At 44.3% G+C, this 16,693-nt stretch overlaps 1 protein-coding gene across 1 annotated transcript in view; it reads right to left on the bottom strand.

Annotated features, from left to right (window-relative positions):
- Positions 1-1,295: 1,295 nt before the first annotated feature.
- CILK1 (ciliogenesis associated kinase 1) overlaps positions 1,296-16,693 on the bottom strand; it is a 33,080-nt gene continuing 17,682 nt past the window's right edge. Inside the window, exons 7-13 of the mRNA XM_079934897.1 lie at positions 15,772-15,939; positions 13,213-13,524; positions 11,649-11,839; positions 11,387-11,535; positions 9,190-9,318; positions 5,796-5,918; positions 1,296-4,829 (exon numbers count right to left, since the gene is read on the bottom strand). Coding sequence (XP_079791023.1) covers positions 4,675-4,829; positions 5,796-5,918; positions 9,190-9,318; positions 11,387-11,535; positions 11,649-11,839; positions 13,213-13,524; positions 15,772-15,939 — 1,227 coding nt within the window. The 3' untranslated portion in view covers positions 1,296-4,674. The remainder of the gene's footprint in view (positions 4,830-5,795; positions 5,919-9,189; positions 9,319-11,386; positions 11,536-11,648; positions 11,840-13,212; positions 13,525-15,771; positions 15,940-16,693) is intronic.

The raw sequence follows: 16,693 nt of genomic DNA, 5'->3' as shown, positions 1-16,693 counted from the left end.
GAAAGTCACTTTCAAATACGAAAAGCAACATGTGTTCAATTTCATTTTTCTAACTCTGACCTAACACAGAGATTACTCAAGTTGACATAGGTAGGAAGCCATATATATTTCTTTTTTTTTAAAAGTGAAAGGAGGTTTATTCAGAGAAATACACACTCCACAGACAGTGTGGGCCATCTTGGAAGGTGAGACAGGCAGAAGTCATATTTTCCAAACCTGCTGAAGGTGGTCATACTTTATCAATTTTTTCAACCCACCTTTCTACAAAGATTCGCTTTCATTGAACTAGGTAGGACAAGCATTATTATAAACGTTATTGAGCAGCCAAACCTTTATCTCCATTTTCTTATTTCTAATTGGTTGAGCCATATCAAATTGTTGGTATTTTACTAATTTTTTCTAACTTACAAAAATGGACACTTCATACGTCCAACCTAATAAATTAGGGGTCATATCATCCTAGTGATCTTGTTTACCCGAAAGAGAAACTAAGGCAGTGTCATAAGACTCTCATTAAACAAGCTTGTGGAGAAATTAAAAACTCCTGTTATTTTAATTCTATTCTACAACAGGTATGCTTAGGTCATTCTGCTCCTTGGAAGCCCCTGAAATCATTCTATTCTTGGAGACCCTTGGAGTTGCTCTCAGCCTGGGACAGTCTTACTCATGGTGTCTTTCTACCTACCTGATATATATCAATATATTCAGAGGCCCTGGGAACTCATCTCAGTCTTTGACCCTTCCCCCATCCAGGTCCGGGGATGTTCTGATGGCGAAGGGCACATCACCTACGGATTCACCGATACAAGGTTAATTGGTAAATCACGTTCCCTCAAAATTCTTTTAAGGTTTCAAAGAATGTTTGGGAGAAGAATTTCCTGTGGAATTCTGTATGGAATTCATGAAGTTATGAGTTTCTTTTGAAGGTTTATATTGTACATGTGAGTGTACTATGAAAGCTAGAAAAACGCAAGGTAGGTATTAATCATGATGAAATCAGCAACAAGAAATTGTTTTGACCTGCTTTTTTTTTTTCAATATTCCTACTCACCTAACTTGCTAAAAGCTAGATTTAAAAAGCCTCCACACTGCAAGATAATGCTTCCTACTGCTAGTCTAAGTGTATGCTTTCAATTTCACAGCAGTAACACTATATTAAGCGTTAAGGAGAAGTTACAGAATATCAAAATTCCAAATTAGGAAATAGTAATGTTACTGTTTGATGGGAGAACATACAAACAAAAACAGAACACTCAAATCAATTTTTCTTAAACTGTAACTTTATTTGGAGCAGAATTTTCCTTAAGTAAAGTTAACGTTTTTAAACACCTTAGGACAAACTATTCAAAAAAGGAACATTTTATTTCAGAAGGGGTTTGAGTAAGTGGTTTTCTGTCCTCCTACCTTCCCATCATATGAATATTTGCTTTATAATTAAATATATTCTTAGTTACTCCCTTGTAATCAAACCAGGAGACTAAATTGCTGTCAGCATCGAAATATCCACATCAGAAGACTGTTCAGGTCATTTTAAATTCACATTAGCACAGTGACTATAAGAAACTGATAATACAGATTAACGTGATATTTGCCCCCAGTTTGTCTTCTATGGGTTTCCATGAGAAGGTCCTCACAATAAATTATATAAAATACAGTACTTTGGTTGGAAATTGTAAAAAATAATTCTAAAAATTAACCACATATATTAAACAAACAAGTTGCTACAGTATGCTTTAAATGATATAAAATAATTAGTATGTCAAACATTTTCTTATAAACACATTGCTTTGGATCATACATTGAGCTGAAACATACAGCCCGCATTCTTTTTCTCTCCTAAATGGCCCAGAACAATGGCTTGATGCCACCTGGTGAAAAAACATGGCGCCTGTGAACTCCAACAGTACTGGTAATTCGTACTTAAGAACAAAACGATTCTTGCGTTACGTGGGTTGCCTTGACTGTATTCAACTTTTGATGACTCCAGATGATGACATAGCGTCAGTTTATTAGACGTATATAGTCCTTTAGGCAAGAGATGTGTCTAAAAAATTGCTTAAAAATCAGTTTTCTTCCTATTTAAATCATACATGAGCTGGGTGAGGGCTTAGTAATTAATGGCAGCTTATTGTCAAATTAACAATCACACCAAGAGTAGCTTTTATGCCCATGCAACTTTCCCTGCAGTTCACACACACACCCTTTGGCATACCACTGTCACTGAAACTTTGGGCACTGTACCATTTCCTGACGTCCCAGAAAGCTTTCTGCCTGGAAATGAGGTACAGACGTGGATAGGTACAGTTAAACTCATCATTCTTCTTGGTGTCTTGCAGTAGATTTTGTAAGTCTATAGTAACTAAAAATATAGGCAACAGGTAGCATTTCATTTTCACTTAACAAAATAATGGTGACTATTTGCTTCTATAGTAAACAGCTTGTATGCTCAATTTATCCTTTACCCGTTTCAGGGTGGGGGGAAAAGAGAACTTTATAGGATTTTGCTAGTTCTTTAGAATTGACATTGTTTTTTCAGCCTTCTAGTTTGCTCAATGCAGCGTCAGCTACTTGACTTGCAAATGAATAAACATGTTTTGCTTCCCAAGGGAAGTTGTTTGCTGATAAACAAATGAAAGCGGAAGAAGAAGAAAAGTGAAATATTTTCTGAATTTGGGCCCTACAAACGTAATAGAAAAACAATTTTATAATGTGTAATAACCAGGTAACTGGGTTTTTCAATTAAAAAAAAAATGTAATGACCTTAACATAAGCTAGAGGGCCAAGAATATGGTATTCACAATCCATCTGGTTCTCTAGGGGGTATTTACAATTTAAAACCAGCTTTCCAGCAAGCTGGGTAAGCTTTCAGATTAATTTACTTTTTATACATAATACAGAAAGGGGAAATAAATATTAACCTCATAGTAAAGGACTCATCTCTGAAAACACATTTTCTGCTGCTTGAGATAATGAGAATATAATACAGAAATGAATTCAGCTTCAAGTTGTGCTTACATATACATCTTTATTTCCTGAAGCTTTGCTGCCAGTTTGTTAACAGGAAAATATTACCTCTCAAATCCACATCCATCGTGTGCTTTTCTCATGCCCCCAGCGATCATGGTGCTTGGTCAGGTATATTTTTGAGCCAGACCCTCCAAAGCACAAATTACTCCCTGATGTTAGGTGAGGGCCCCTTGGGAACCAGCCTGATTTGTTCAAGCTACAACATATTATGAATACGTCAAAGCAAAAATTTACCAACTTATTAGGCTGAACCATATCAAGGTGCCGATATTCATTTTAACCGACAAAAATGACAATTTCATTGGCTCAACTTGCTATATCCTGGAACCAAATGACAGTGACTTGAGCCCTGCGAGAAGGTGAGTCAATATACTCAGGAGACTATGTCGCGTTTACAGACGGTGACCTTCTCTCTTGCCTTTCAGGCGACCATGAGTGGAGGCGAGTGTGCCCACAGAGGTGGATCAGAGTGGACGTTCTGTCTTTTTCTGTCTCCAAACTAGCTTTGTCATTTTCAAAATTGCTGTAAACATTCCTCTCAATGGAACAGCCTCTGCCCACCATATAGAGTTCTCACTGTTGAAAGAAACTACACAAGGGTTAAGAGTTCTTTGAATGTGGCACGTGACAGACACTGACATCATGGTAGCTGTGACTTCCCAGACCAGTGGGACCTCTGCCATCTATCTTTCCTGCTCCCCAGATTGCCATGAAAACCGAGCTAAACGCAACATTCTGAGGGTTAGGATAATAAAAAATCTTCTGCTGCTTTGAAACTTAGCTTTTGGATCATGTATCTTGGCAGGGATATAGTTTAAGTGACCGTGTTAACCTTTATGTGGAGAACATTTTGGCTTGAAAAGCTTCCTTTTTGTGGGTACTTATACAAGTTGATTTCAAAAATGGAAGAAAATAGAATATCATGGCATAGCTTGGTTTCAGCTGGATATCTCCAACCACCAAAAAGGGTGTTATAAACATTTCTAAAAATATTTACTTAGAGTTCTTTCATCTGGGGAGTAAAAAGAAAACAAAGTGAATTATGTAATAGTACTTTTAGAACAGCACAGCGGTATCAAAAAGTCAAACCAATAACATGGTATTGAGAACGGCAGATGGTCAGTTTTCTGGTGCTGAGGTCAGTCCAAAAAAGCCTAAAGTACCGAATATGCCACATTTAAAATTTAACCACTTCACAAATATCTGCACACACTGAGGGAAAAACCCTTTATCGTGTAGCCTTAAATTGCACCCCTGTTGCAATACTGCATCATTATTATTCTATTTTTAAAAATCTGTATAAAATATTATCTGGAACCCCAAAGGAAAATCAATTAATCTTTAAAAACTTCCTTACAAAGTTGACTGTATAAAATGCTAAAACATAATCCATATATACAAAATGCTGCTGTTTAAGAAAATAATGGGACCCAGTTTTAGAATAAAATAACTTTGTACAAAAAAGGTACTGCATTCAAATCAATATTAAAAAAAAACAAACTTTAAAAATGAATATTGAAATGTCTCAGTTCAGAAGAATAACTATAAACTGTTTGCTTTTCCACCATCTGAAAGTCTCTTGCAGGTAGAACACCAGCTGGCTGAGGGAGAGTGTCCTGCTGTCCCCTACAAAGGGCTTCGTGACAGTCATCGCCGAGATGCATACTTAGCAGCCCAGTCCGTCCGGCCGTGCACGGGCTGGGCAGCCGGAGGCCGGGGCAGCGACCCGGGAGTGCTTCTAGGTTGGGTGTGGAAGAAAGGTCGCCCAGGATGAGGTCTCACAGCCTTCAGGGAAGAATAACCTGCAATAAAAGAAAAAGGTGGGTCTGACTGATACGGGACCCATGCAAACAAAGTGCAGCAAAGAGCATCTTGGTGACAAAAATATTAGCAAAGGAGAGTTGAAGAGCAGCCGCCTCTTCAGGGTCCTCCCTCCCAGTTAAGGACAACCCCATTCTATAGTGGTCAGGCCAGAATTACTGGTGTCATCCCTGACCCTTCTCTTTTTCTCAGATCCCACTTGTAATTTTCAGCAAATCCTATTGGCTCTACCTTCCAAACCTACCCAAAACCTGGCCCAGGTCAACCATCACCACCGGCCCAGGCCAGCCTCATTCCTCACCTGGATAATCGTGACAGCCTCCTGGTTGGTTTCCCTACTTCCACCCTGCTCGCCCTTTCAGTCTAGTGACAACAGGGCTTGAGTGAGCCTGGAGATAGAAGTCAGATCCCCTCACTGCCCAGCTCAGAACCCTCCAGGGGCTTCCATGTGGCTCAGAGTCATGACGACGTGCTTACAGTGACCTGTGGGGGGCGCCCCCCATCACCTCTCTGACCTCCTCCTCCTGCTACCCTCCTCTTGTTCACACCATTCCTGCACTCCGCCTCCCTGCTGTTCCTTGCATCTACCAGGCCCATCCTACCTGGAGGCCCAGGCACTAAGAGCCTGCATTATAGGGCTTTCTTGCTCACCTCCTGTAGATCTTTACCCGATGGTTCCTTTGCAGTGAGGTCTTCTTTGGCTGCCCTGTGTAAAATGCATCTGCATCCCACACTCCCTACTCCCTGCTTTAGTTTCCCCTTAGCACTTTAGGAGCATCTTATTTGGTCTACTTATTGTCCGTAGAGTACAAGTTCCAGGAGGACAGGGAGTTTTGTGTCTCCTTCACTCGTGGACCCTAGGCCTACAAGGTCCAGCACAAAGCAGCTGTTTGATAACTGTTTGTTGAATCGATTCATGAATAATAATAATCTGAAATAGAACTTACCAGGGGAAGGGTCAGGTATAGGTGCCACGTGGACCCTCTGCACAGTAGAACCGATTTCTTTTTTCAGAAAGGAAGGGATATAGTTTCCAGCCAGTCCACTAGAACTTGTTGAGGTGGAACCAACTGATTTGCAAAAGGAAAAGCTTGTTACTGCCAAGACATGCACAGGACACCAATGGGGGTAAAGGACAGTGGGGCAGGACAATAGAGAACCAGGTTTTGACTTTCAGGGGAAAAGAATTAGGATAAAAACAGTGAATTCCGAGCAGAGCATTCCACCACACTACGCTGCTGGAAACGCTGGGGGATGGGGCGAGAGTGTGCAAGACGGTGCTGACCCTGTAGCCGGTACCCACAGGGAGGCTGGTAGGTTGGTTTGCTTAAAAAAAAGGGGAAATTTGGAATTTTCTGTTTGTCATAATAAGTTTAAGCTGTTCTGGAATTTTCTTTTTCTGCTCCATAATATACAAGAGTTAGCCTTCCATGTCAGTATATACAAATTCCAGAATATGGTTAAACCATAGCTCATTTAACCATTCTCTGATTGATCAGCATACAGGTTATGTTAATTATTTAGCTATTATAAGTAATTCTATGCTAAGTATTCTTGTCGAGAACCAGAAAATTAATCCTTATTAAAATATATTAAATACGTTCACTTTTTATGTCATTTCTGTCTTGAGACAGTTTTAAGGGCAGGAACTGGGTGCTATTCATCTTAGTGTTCCAGGCGGTTCATGGACAGCCTTACATATAGCAAGTAATGAATACGTATCAGATGGGTATCTATACCCATGTGTATCTATAATCAAGGTGCACACGGAATAATGAAGAATGTTATACAAATGGAAGTTATATCCATTCGGAAGAGCTCATGAGGGGGAGAGCTGCTCTCTGTCTTCACAACACAGAGCATTCTTGGCAATTGCTCAAGGCAGAGCGGGAGCAAGGGTCTGAGCTCATGTGTGAGGAGCTGTGCTGGTCAGCCGGAGCACATTTTGCAATTTTGGTGACTAGACAGATAAGAAGAAAAATGGGAAGAGAATTTGAACAAGGAAATCACAGAAGGAAAAAGACGTAGAGTCAGTAAACACAAGAGAAGATGCTCAACCCTCATTAGTCAATGGGGCATGCGGGTTGAAGCCACAGTAAGATGCCATTGCACACCCTCAGATGAGCACCCGTTGACAATCTCAACAGTACCAAGAGGCATCAAGGGCAGAGCACAACTCCCACACCCTGCTGGACTGCAGCTGGGCAAAGTCCAAGATGAACACAGCCTTTAAGCTAACACATTTACGTCATACCCAGAAACCTCACACGTGCACACCACCTATAGGGGGCATCAATATTCACTCCGGTGCTCTAACTGTGAGAACTGTCAACAACTTCCATGTTGGTCAAGAAGAGAAGGAATGAATAAATTATGTTCTAAGTGTCCATCAACAGATGAATGGATAAAGAAGACGTGGTATAGATATACAATGGAATACTACTCAGCCATAAGAAAGAACAAAATTTTGCCATTTGCAGCAATATGGATGGACTTGGAGGTCATTATACTAAGTGAAATAAGTCAGATAAAGACAAATACTGTATGATATAACTTATATGTGGAATCTAAAACATATTAAAAAGAAACAAAACTGAGTTATTTGTAGTGAGGTGGATGGACTTAGAGTCTGTCATACAGAGTGAAGTACGTCAGAAAGAGAAAAACAAATACCATATGCTAACACATATATATGGAATTAAAAAAAAACGGTTATGAAGAATCTAGGGGAAGGGCAGGAATAAAGATGCAGACGTAGAGAATGGACTTGAGGACATGTGGAGGGGGAAGGGTAAGCTGGGATGAAGTGAAAGAGTGGCATGGACTTATACACACTACCAAATGTAAAATAGATAGCTAGTGGGAAGCAGCCGCATAGCACAGGGAGATCAGCTCGGTGCTCTGTGACCACCTAGAGGGGTGGGATAGGGAGGGTGGGAGGGAGACGCAAGAGGGAGGGGATATGGGGATATATGTATACGTATAGCTGATTCACTTTGTTATAAAGCAGAAACTAACACACCATTGTAAAGCAATTATACTCCAATAAAGATGTTTAAAAAAAATATTAACAAACTAATGAATATAACAAAAGAAAAGCAGACAGATATAGAGAACTAGTGGTTGCCAGTGAGGAGAGGGAAGGGAGGAGGGGCAGTATACGGGTAGGAGATTAAGAGGTATAAGCTATTAGGTATAAAATAAGCTACTATGGATATATTGCACAGCACGGGTAATATAGCTAATATTTTATAATAACTATAAGTGGAGCATAACCTTTAAAGATTGTGAATCACTATAGTGCACACCTGTAGCTTATATAATATTGAACAGCAGCTATACTTGAATTAAAAAAATTATATTCTAGTATGAATAATAAATCGTGGTATCATACACTTATATATATTGTATATGTAATACTATACATAATGTGATAGATACTCTATGGATGTATAATTGCTGCATACGTAATATAATTATTGAAATGAGTGGAGATCCAGGATTATATGCATATAAATTTTAAAACATGCAAAACCATACTAGGTATTTCTTGTATACTAAAAACAAAGCATGGGGCTTTCCTGGTGGCACAGTGGTTGAGAGTCCGCCTGCCGATGCAGGGGACACGGGTTCGTGCCCCGGTCCGGGAAGATCCCACATGCTGCGGAGCGGCTGGGCCCGTGAGCCATGGCCGCTGAGCCTGTGCGTCCGGAGCCTGTGCTCCGCGACGGGAGAGGCCACAACTGTGAGAGGCCCGCGTACCACAAAAAAAAAAATACATGAACACGCAATGGACAAAGGCAGAGAGAAGAGGAGCCCAGATGTTTACTTGGCATGTGGAAGGCGAAGCAGCCCACAGCAGGGGAAGCTGTCTACTGGGCACGGGGTGTGTCTTCCTGGAGGACTTCTGAAATTCATCTATTATAAAAAGAGTAGGCAGGGGCTTCCAAACCGTCCACCTTCCAACCAGAAGGGGTTCTGATGCCCCGGGCTAAGGCTGGGCCATCAGACAGAAGGGAGAAGCCAGAGCAAGGCAGACCCAGTGAAGCGTGGCCCTGGAGGTCGCCCACCACAGAGCAGGGCCTCGGAATCCAGACCCATAAGCCTGTTTTTCCCTTGCACCAGGGAAGACTGCTCTCGTCCCCTGCTACTCTTGACGGCGGAGCCGGAGGGAACTGGCGGAGTCCCCAAGGCCTGCTGCCAGGTGAGAGAGGGCAGCACGGGCCTGGAAAAGAGGCCCAGGGTTTTCACGCCAGAGAGGCCCTCGCGGTTCCACGGCTTGTCACCCTGCCACATCCAGAGAATCTTCTTATCATTTAGGGGTTAATCATCATTACTCACCTGAATTTATTTTGCTGACCACTGATACCATCCCTGAAGATTTTCCAGACAAACCAGAACTAGACCATGGATTAGATGGAATAAAATCCTTTCCTGGATTCGGGAGTATGCCGTTTCTTATATTTATTCCTAATAGGGAAGAAATGTTTTTCAAATGCAAAATTTATATTTAATCTTGCATCACATGTCAGAGATGAAACGAATGCAGAATCCAATTTGTCAAAGACTTCCCGTGTTTCAACAATCAAAGCAAAAACTGACCATGATGATGTCATCAGATAGGTGGCAGAGGAAAGATGCCATCTTCGGGGTGAGTGTGCTGTCTCACTGGTGGGTGGCCTGACAGACCTCAACTTCTACCAACAGATCTGTCCACGTCTGATGTCTTGACCACCTGGTGCAGTCCTGGGCTTCTGGGTCCCTTGGCCTTCCTACTCATCTGCCTTCGCAGACCACTGCCTTTCCGTCAGCTGCCCAAGTTCTTCTCTTGTCCCTCCACACCCCCAAGCCCAGCTCCGCAGCCCTCTGCTCTCCTCTTTCTGAATTCTGAAATTCCATCCTCTCAACCTGACATGGACTATGGGAGGTGACTCTGGTCTGTACCAATGACCCTCACCGACTCCCTCACGCCCAAGGCTGCCTTGACCTCAACTGCAAGCAAACCACTGCCCCCCCCGGACCACCCACTTCCCACTCCTACCAGGCCTTGCAGGTAGCTTTCAGAACAGAAAACCTCAATTCATCCTTTACCCTTCTTCATCCCCTAGAGCCCAAAAGAAATAACTCTCTCTGCCTGTGCTCACTGCAGCTGGAGTCTTTGCCCCCCCCATACCCTGTCATCTGGGAAGTGGCAGGCCAGTCTCCTAAGGCCACAGTGCCAAGCCCGATGAGGTCTGGCAGTATTTAGGAGGCCTGTTCCCAGTCAAGAGTGGGGAACCAGTGCATCAGCAGGGCCTCCATTCCCCGCCCTAGGTCTCCACCCTGGGTCTGAGCACCACTGTCCCCACCTGGACAACAGCGACAGCTTGTGGGCCCCTCACCCATGCAGCACACAGATGTCAAAAAAAGCACGTCAGTCCACCAGCTATGACCCTTCAAGAGTTTCCAGTGGCTCATGAAATAAAATCCAAATTTCTTATAAGACACCCAAAGATGCCTCACGCGTCTAACACCTCATCCTCTCTGACGGGGCTCGGGCCATATGCTGGCCTCTCTCAAGCCAAGCCCTTTCCTGCCTGCAGGCCTCTGTACTGGCTGTTCCCTCTGCTCAGCATGTCTCTGTGCACGTGGAGTTCTTTCCCAATCGCTGGGGCCCAGGTCGGAGTCGCTTGCTCAGAGAGGCCTTCCCCGACCACTCTGTCTAAAGTACTGCCTCTGCCCCCATTTCATCACCCTTAACGCCAGTTGTCACCATCTGTGGCTATGGTGTGTCCATTTATTTAGGGACTGTCTCCCACCACTAGAAAATACGAGGGTGAGGATACTGTCTACAGGCTGCTGGCTAAAGTCACTGCATAGCCTGTGATGTGAATGGAGGCCCTAGAGGGGGGCAGCCTAGTGGCCCCTCCTGGCTATTGTGTCCACCAGATTCTCAGTGCCCAGCATGGGACGCTGTGCAATACGGATTTACTGATGGAATGAATTTGAGAATGAACGGTTGGCTAACACTGTACGCTTAGAATACGGAGAATGCGAAGAGAGGTCTGGGTACCCTCCAACTACAATGTTTTCACTTAACCCCTGTGGTACAGCCACATGGGGTGACTAAGCTCCCATCTGCTTTCCTGAGAAAACACACAGGGCTGGTAGTTTCTGGAGAGACCTTGGGCAAGCTGCCTGGTTCCTCCTGGTTACTCCTTCCCTGGGGACTGGACCCGGTTTCCTCTACCAAATTTCTTATCTTAGGCAACTACAGAAGATAAGAATGTGAAGCCTGGGAATTCCCTGATGGTCCAGTGGTTAGGACTCCGCACTTCCACTGGTCAGGGAACTAAGATCCCGCATGCCATGTGGCCAAAAAAAAAAAGAAAGAAAGAATGTGAAGCCTGGGCTTCAGCTAGTATTTCTATGGTGGTCCCACCAGTTCGGAAGAGAAGCCCCAAGCACTTGCAATCCAAAACAGGATCTTTGTGAACACGTGACTCCAGGGACACGATTTCTTATCAGCGATCAGAGCAGAGGCAGGAATGTTTATTACCAGGCAGGTACCGGGAGTGCTTCAGGTAGTGCTGCTTGGCCGCCGACCTCAAGGTGGGCGTGTCGCACCGGGGATAGGATGTCTGGGTTGGGGCACTATTTCCGGTGCCCACGGGCTCTGAGGGCTTCAGGTCCAGAACACTCTCAAATCTGAGTGGGGAGAAGATGGTTTCGGTCAGCACGAGCTGGGCAGCTCATCGGACGTAAAGATGACCTCACAGACCCCAGGTGCAGTCCGTGCACAGACAGGAGCCCACACTTGCCTGCACAGAGTCTCATCGCTCTGTCTCTTCTTGTTTTTCAGGTCAATCCTGGTGAACGATGGGCTGAAATCCGAGTCATCTAAGTCAGCCCAGCCATCAGAATCCTTTGCTAACCTGGAAACGAGACCCCACCTTCTCCTACTCTTTGGCTTGATCTCACCATTTTTGTGCTCCAGGCCAGTGAGAATTCTCTGTGTATACAAGGAGAGGGGGGAAAAAAGCAATACTTGGCATTAACGGAGCTCACCCACGAGTAATCCCCATTCTGAACTTTCTCGGTTATGTAAAGCAGGGTTCTGGGGCGTTTCCTTCCCCAATATGCAATATACTGTTTATTGGAAAGGACAACGGTGGAAAACACAGTCCCGGACCTGTGTCATTCATCCTGCACAGATTACATCAGTTTTCATTCAATGGGGACGCTAAGCTGTGTAAGATAAGGATTTAAAAAAAGAAATTTAAGGTACTTCTCACGTATGAGGAAAGTGGCTGGATGCTGAAACAGGGCTCATCTCTGAAAGAGTTAGTGTGATTGACACTGTCCTAAATAGAATGTAAGAGAATATAGCTAAAGTGTCAGTCACCTGCTCTTTTATAGAAAACAATGCAATTAATGCCTTCTTTGCCTTCTCAGTAGACCTGGATCCTAGTTAACTGCAGAATTAGCTACAGTAAGAAATTGCCAAACACCCACTGCTGCTGCAGGGGGGCGGGGGCAAAGGGGACAGTCTGGAGACACCATCCCTGTAACCTCATGCTGCCCTAGTCGGGAGCCGGCACTCACTGAGTGAATGCTAGTCGACAGATAAAGTATTATTTTTGCATAAAGGTGTTAGAAGATCAGACTCTCAGACAGCACTATAAGGCTAACGGAAACCAGACTCCCGTGTCAGATTATTATCTTATTGACTAACACTCACTGTTTCCTTTGGAACAGCAAGAGGAAAAGGAAGAGCTGGGCTCCATCAACAGCCTGGCATTACCAGCGTCGACTGAGGGCACCGATAGGAATAATGATCTACAAATATTAGTGGGGCACTTGATGATTTTCAAAACATCTTCACAAGCAGCAGGACCTCTGATCCCCATGAACAGCCCTGTCTGGTGGGCAAGACAGGCATTAGGATCCTCCTTTTCCAGATTAGGACACTGAGTCCACAGGGATCGATAATAACAATGACTAGCGCTCTCATTATCCACCCCTGTTTCACAGATGAGGGAGCGAGGAGCACAGAGGCCAGGTACCCTGCACAGGGTCACAAAGCTATGAAACAGCAGAGCCGAGATGCGAGACCCTAGTGGTCTGGGGCCGCGTCCAGCCTTTGGCCACCACCCCACGGCCAGGCCCCCAGGCGCGGCACTGTAATTCACAGGCAGAGCCAGAACTTGAACTTAGACCTTTAACTCCAAAGCCAAGGCTCTTTTCACAATTCCATGATATTGCAAAGACAGATCTATGATAATTAGACCTTATCTGCTGAAAAAGAAAATATTTCACTCAGTAAGTAGGGTCAGAGGAGGGACAGGCCAGACACAGGGCTCTCGAGCGAATCTTCCTGCTTACTGCCTGGGGATGCTTGGCGTGGAGGGATGGCAAGAGCAAAGGGCTTGGCTTGTCCTCTGGGAGGTGATCCGTCCTGGAAGCCTCGGCTTTGTAGGGGTATGTGAGATGCTGAGGGGGCTGGCTGGCTTGCTGCTGTCTCAAAGAAATGCGCGTGTGTGGCTTGGTTGGGGGCTGGGCAGGAGGGACCGGCTTTATGTGAGGCGGTGGGGCTGCCTTTTCCAGACCGTCCTTCTGTGGTCTTCCTGAATCCTGAAGGCTCTGTGTGGTGCTGCCCAGGGGGTGCCCAACCTGGAAGTAAGGATATCGAAGCGCCTGGAACGACACATAAGGCTGTTTTAGGAGAAGAATCTGGCCAGGAAGGTTGACACCATTCAGGGTTGCTGGCTAGATGTCACGAAACCGGTTTACTATAGTTGCTTAGCCCAAACCAATTATAAAACAGCAACCTGAATCTGTAACACCCTTTGTGAATTTCCTTATCTAAAATAGTGTAAAATGTACGGACTGGTTGCCACACTCAAATTACTTGGGTAAAGCATCCAGGTTCACTGCTATGCCCTTTGCTACTTCTGCCAGTATCCTGGCTTTGTAACTTATTTGCTGTGTGTCTTAAACATAATATTTCACCGTGCTAAGCACATTTCTTCAGTCCATAGAAAGAAAAAAAATAAAATGGAGAGAGCCAAGTATAACGATCCAGGAGGACTCTGAAAAATCAAATATAAAATAAGCAGGTACAGATAAACAACAAGGATTTACTGTATAGCACAGGGAACTACCTCCAATATCTTGTAATAATCTGTAATGGAAAAGAAATGTATATGAAACTATCACTTTGCTGTACACCTGAAATTAACACAATATTGTCAATCAACTATACTTCAACTAAAAAAAAAAATAAAATAAGCAGGTGCATCTGCTTGAACACCAGAAACGCCAAGAGTGTAATGCATGCTACAGTTAAACCTTGCCCATCAAGATAATCACGCTCTCTGGATCGCCGAGGGATAAATCTTAAAGTGCTGGGTTTGCAATTCTTTCTGAAATATTCCCTAGTCTTTTTGAGTGGAAGTCATTGAATACAACATAACCTTTCTCGATCAATCTGGGACATAGCTATAAACACCTGTAACGATAGTAAGTGTAGATACAGAGGCAAATAACATGGATATGTGGTCCTGGACCCTGATATCTAACGCGGAAAGTCTTCTCTGTAGTCCCAGGTATTTTTGCAAGTCTCAACTGACTTGGGGGTATTTTTAGCTTTTCTGATACTATGCTTAAAAGTACACATTCCTCTCTTGGTTCCTGGGTTCCTTACAGAATCTTTTTCTTTTCATCTCTAAAAAACTTTACATTGTAAAAAACTGGGTTCATCAGAAAGCTTCCTTCCTGCCCTGAAACCATTTGTTTCTCCAACCTTCTTGAGCCACCCAGGGTCTTGGCTGTTTCTTCTTTGAGCCACTGGACAGCTGCTTTTCTCCCATTCCTTAATCCCCCCAGCCGTCAGCTCTCAGCTCTCACAAATTCTAACGTCATGTCGGCCCTATCTTCAAGTGCCCCTGTCACTGTCGCTCAGCCAAATCACTGACTCTGATTAGAACTGGTCACCTTTTTGATTCTCTGAGCAGTGGGATTATCAATGGGACAAGCTGAGAAGGGGCCAGGTACGACTACCACAAAAAGAAGCTGGCAGGAGGCCTGGCGGTGTTTGAAGCCCATGGCACTGTGTGTCTCTTTTGGGTGTACTTTATAATCTAAGTCAAAGTGGCCTTGGGGGAGGGCGGATTGGGAAAACAGGAGGTATGGAATTGGGAAAACAGAAGATGTGTCATCCACGTGACAGAACTGCCATTGATAGATAGTACACTATCTGTACTAGTTACTGGTAGAGGTATTAAGGCAAATCACTTAAGCTTTCTTTTCTTTTTTTTTTTTTTTTTGCAAATCGCTTATACTTCCTGAGATTCAGTTTTCTCATTTATAGAATGAAAACAGTTAACACCTATCTCATGGAGACTTCACAGCGTTAAAATCACATAAAAACATACTAAAGCATGTGCAAACTATAAAGTGCTATAAAATGCTAATTACATTTATTATCCTAGCGCTCTCTCTCTCTCTCTCTCTCTGTCATCTGTAAAATGAGTGATTTGGATCTTACAAGATATTTTCACTTTGAAACTGCCTTTCAACAACCAGTACTGCCTTATAAACAAACTGCTACATCATCTTAACTCATAGAGAATATATTTGAAAACATCTGCCAAAGACAGGTGGATATATGTTTATTTTCATTTTCACGTATACGGTGATATATGACGTGAATTGTACGGCAATCTTCAAGGCAATATATTGTTTACACCTTAACTACTTGAGACACAGACAGTTTCAAACTATTTTAAGTTCTTATACCTTATATAGTTCACCATTAGTGGTATTCAATACTAGTTTTCACACGTAATGCCTAATAAAATACTTCCCATGAGATTTATAGGAATTATTCACAGTTAGACATGAACTTCGAGAGAAACGCATCCGAAGAAAATGGAAGGAAACCTGACTAGCTGTTGGCCGTTTCTTGGGATCCCACTGCAGCATGTCTCTCAGGAGATGAACTGCTTCGCTGCTGGCATTTGGAATCAGGGTCTTCAAGTTATTGGGCACACAGTGGGGCCAGCGGAAGTTCATAGCACTCGACAGTTGGTAGCCTTCAGGCCAGTCAGTCTGAAAGAAGGAAAAGGTAGAAAATCTCGCTCAGCCAATTGCTGTGATCGGACTTTATAATCTGGCGTGTATGACGTGTCACTGCCACGTCCATACTAACTATGGTGGCGGTGGCACTGTGGGTACTGAAATGCACAGAGCCAGGAGGGGTGCAAGTGGCGGATAAGGGATTAGAGTTAGGGGGCTGGGCAGTAGATATTTTTAGGAGGGGAGGACAGTACCAGAGCTGTTCTTTAGGGGAATAAGTCTGGCCACAGACTGGAAGAAACGCTGGAGGGAAAAGACTTGAAGGCAGAAAGACTGGGGAGGTGCCCCCCTCCCCAGACACAGGCAGGGCTTCAGTCTGAGATACCGGCTGGAGATAGCAGGATCTATGGGCCAGCTGCTTGGATAAAGGGAAAGGGGAGCAAGGGAGAGAGGAAGAAGGTAAAACTGAAACTCAGCCTCAAGGCTAGGCTCTGGGATGTGATGGGACCACAGGCAGAAGTGGGGAATGAGCGAAGGAGGCTGGTTGGGGGCGAAACAAAAAGCAGTCTGGGGCTCCCCTCGTGGCGCAGTGGTTGAGAGTCCGCCTGCCGATGCAGGGGACGCGGGTTCGTGCCCCGGTCTGGGAGGATCCCGCATGCTGCGGAGTGGCTGGGCCCGTGAGCCATGGTCGCTGAGCCTGCGCGTCCGGAGCCTGTGCTCCGCAACGGGAGAGGCCACAGCAGTGAGAGGCCCGCGTAAGCAGTCTGGGTCAGACGTGCTGAGTTGG

Source organism: Stenella coeruleoalba (genome assembly GCF_951394435.1).
Source record: "Stenella coeruleoalba genome assembly, chromosome: 10".
Classification (NCBI taxonomy): Eukaryota; Metazoa; Chordata; class Mammalia; order Artiodactyla; family Delphinidae; genus Stenella; species Stenella coeruleoalba.
This window is presented reverse-complemented; position numbering and strand designations above follow the sequence as displayed.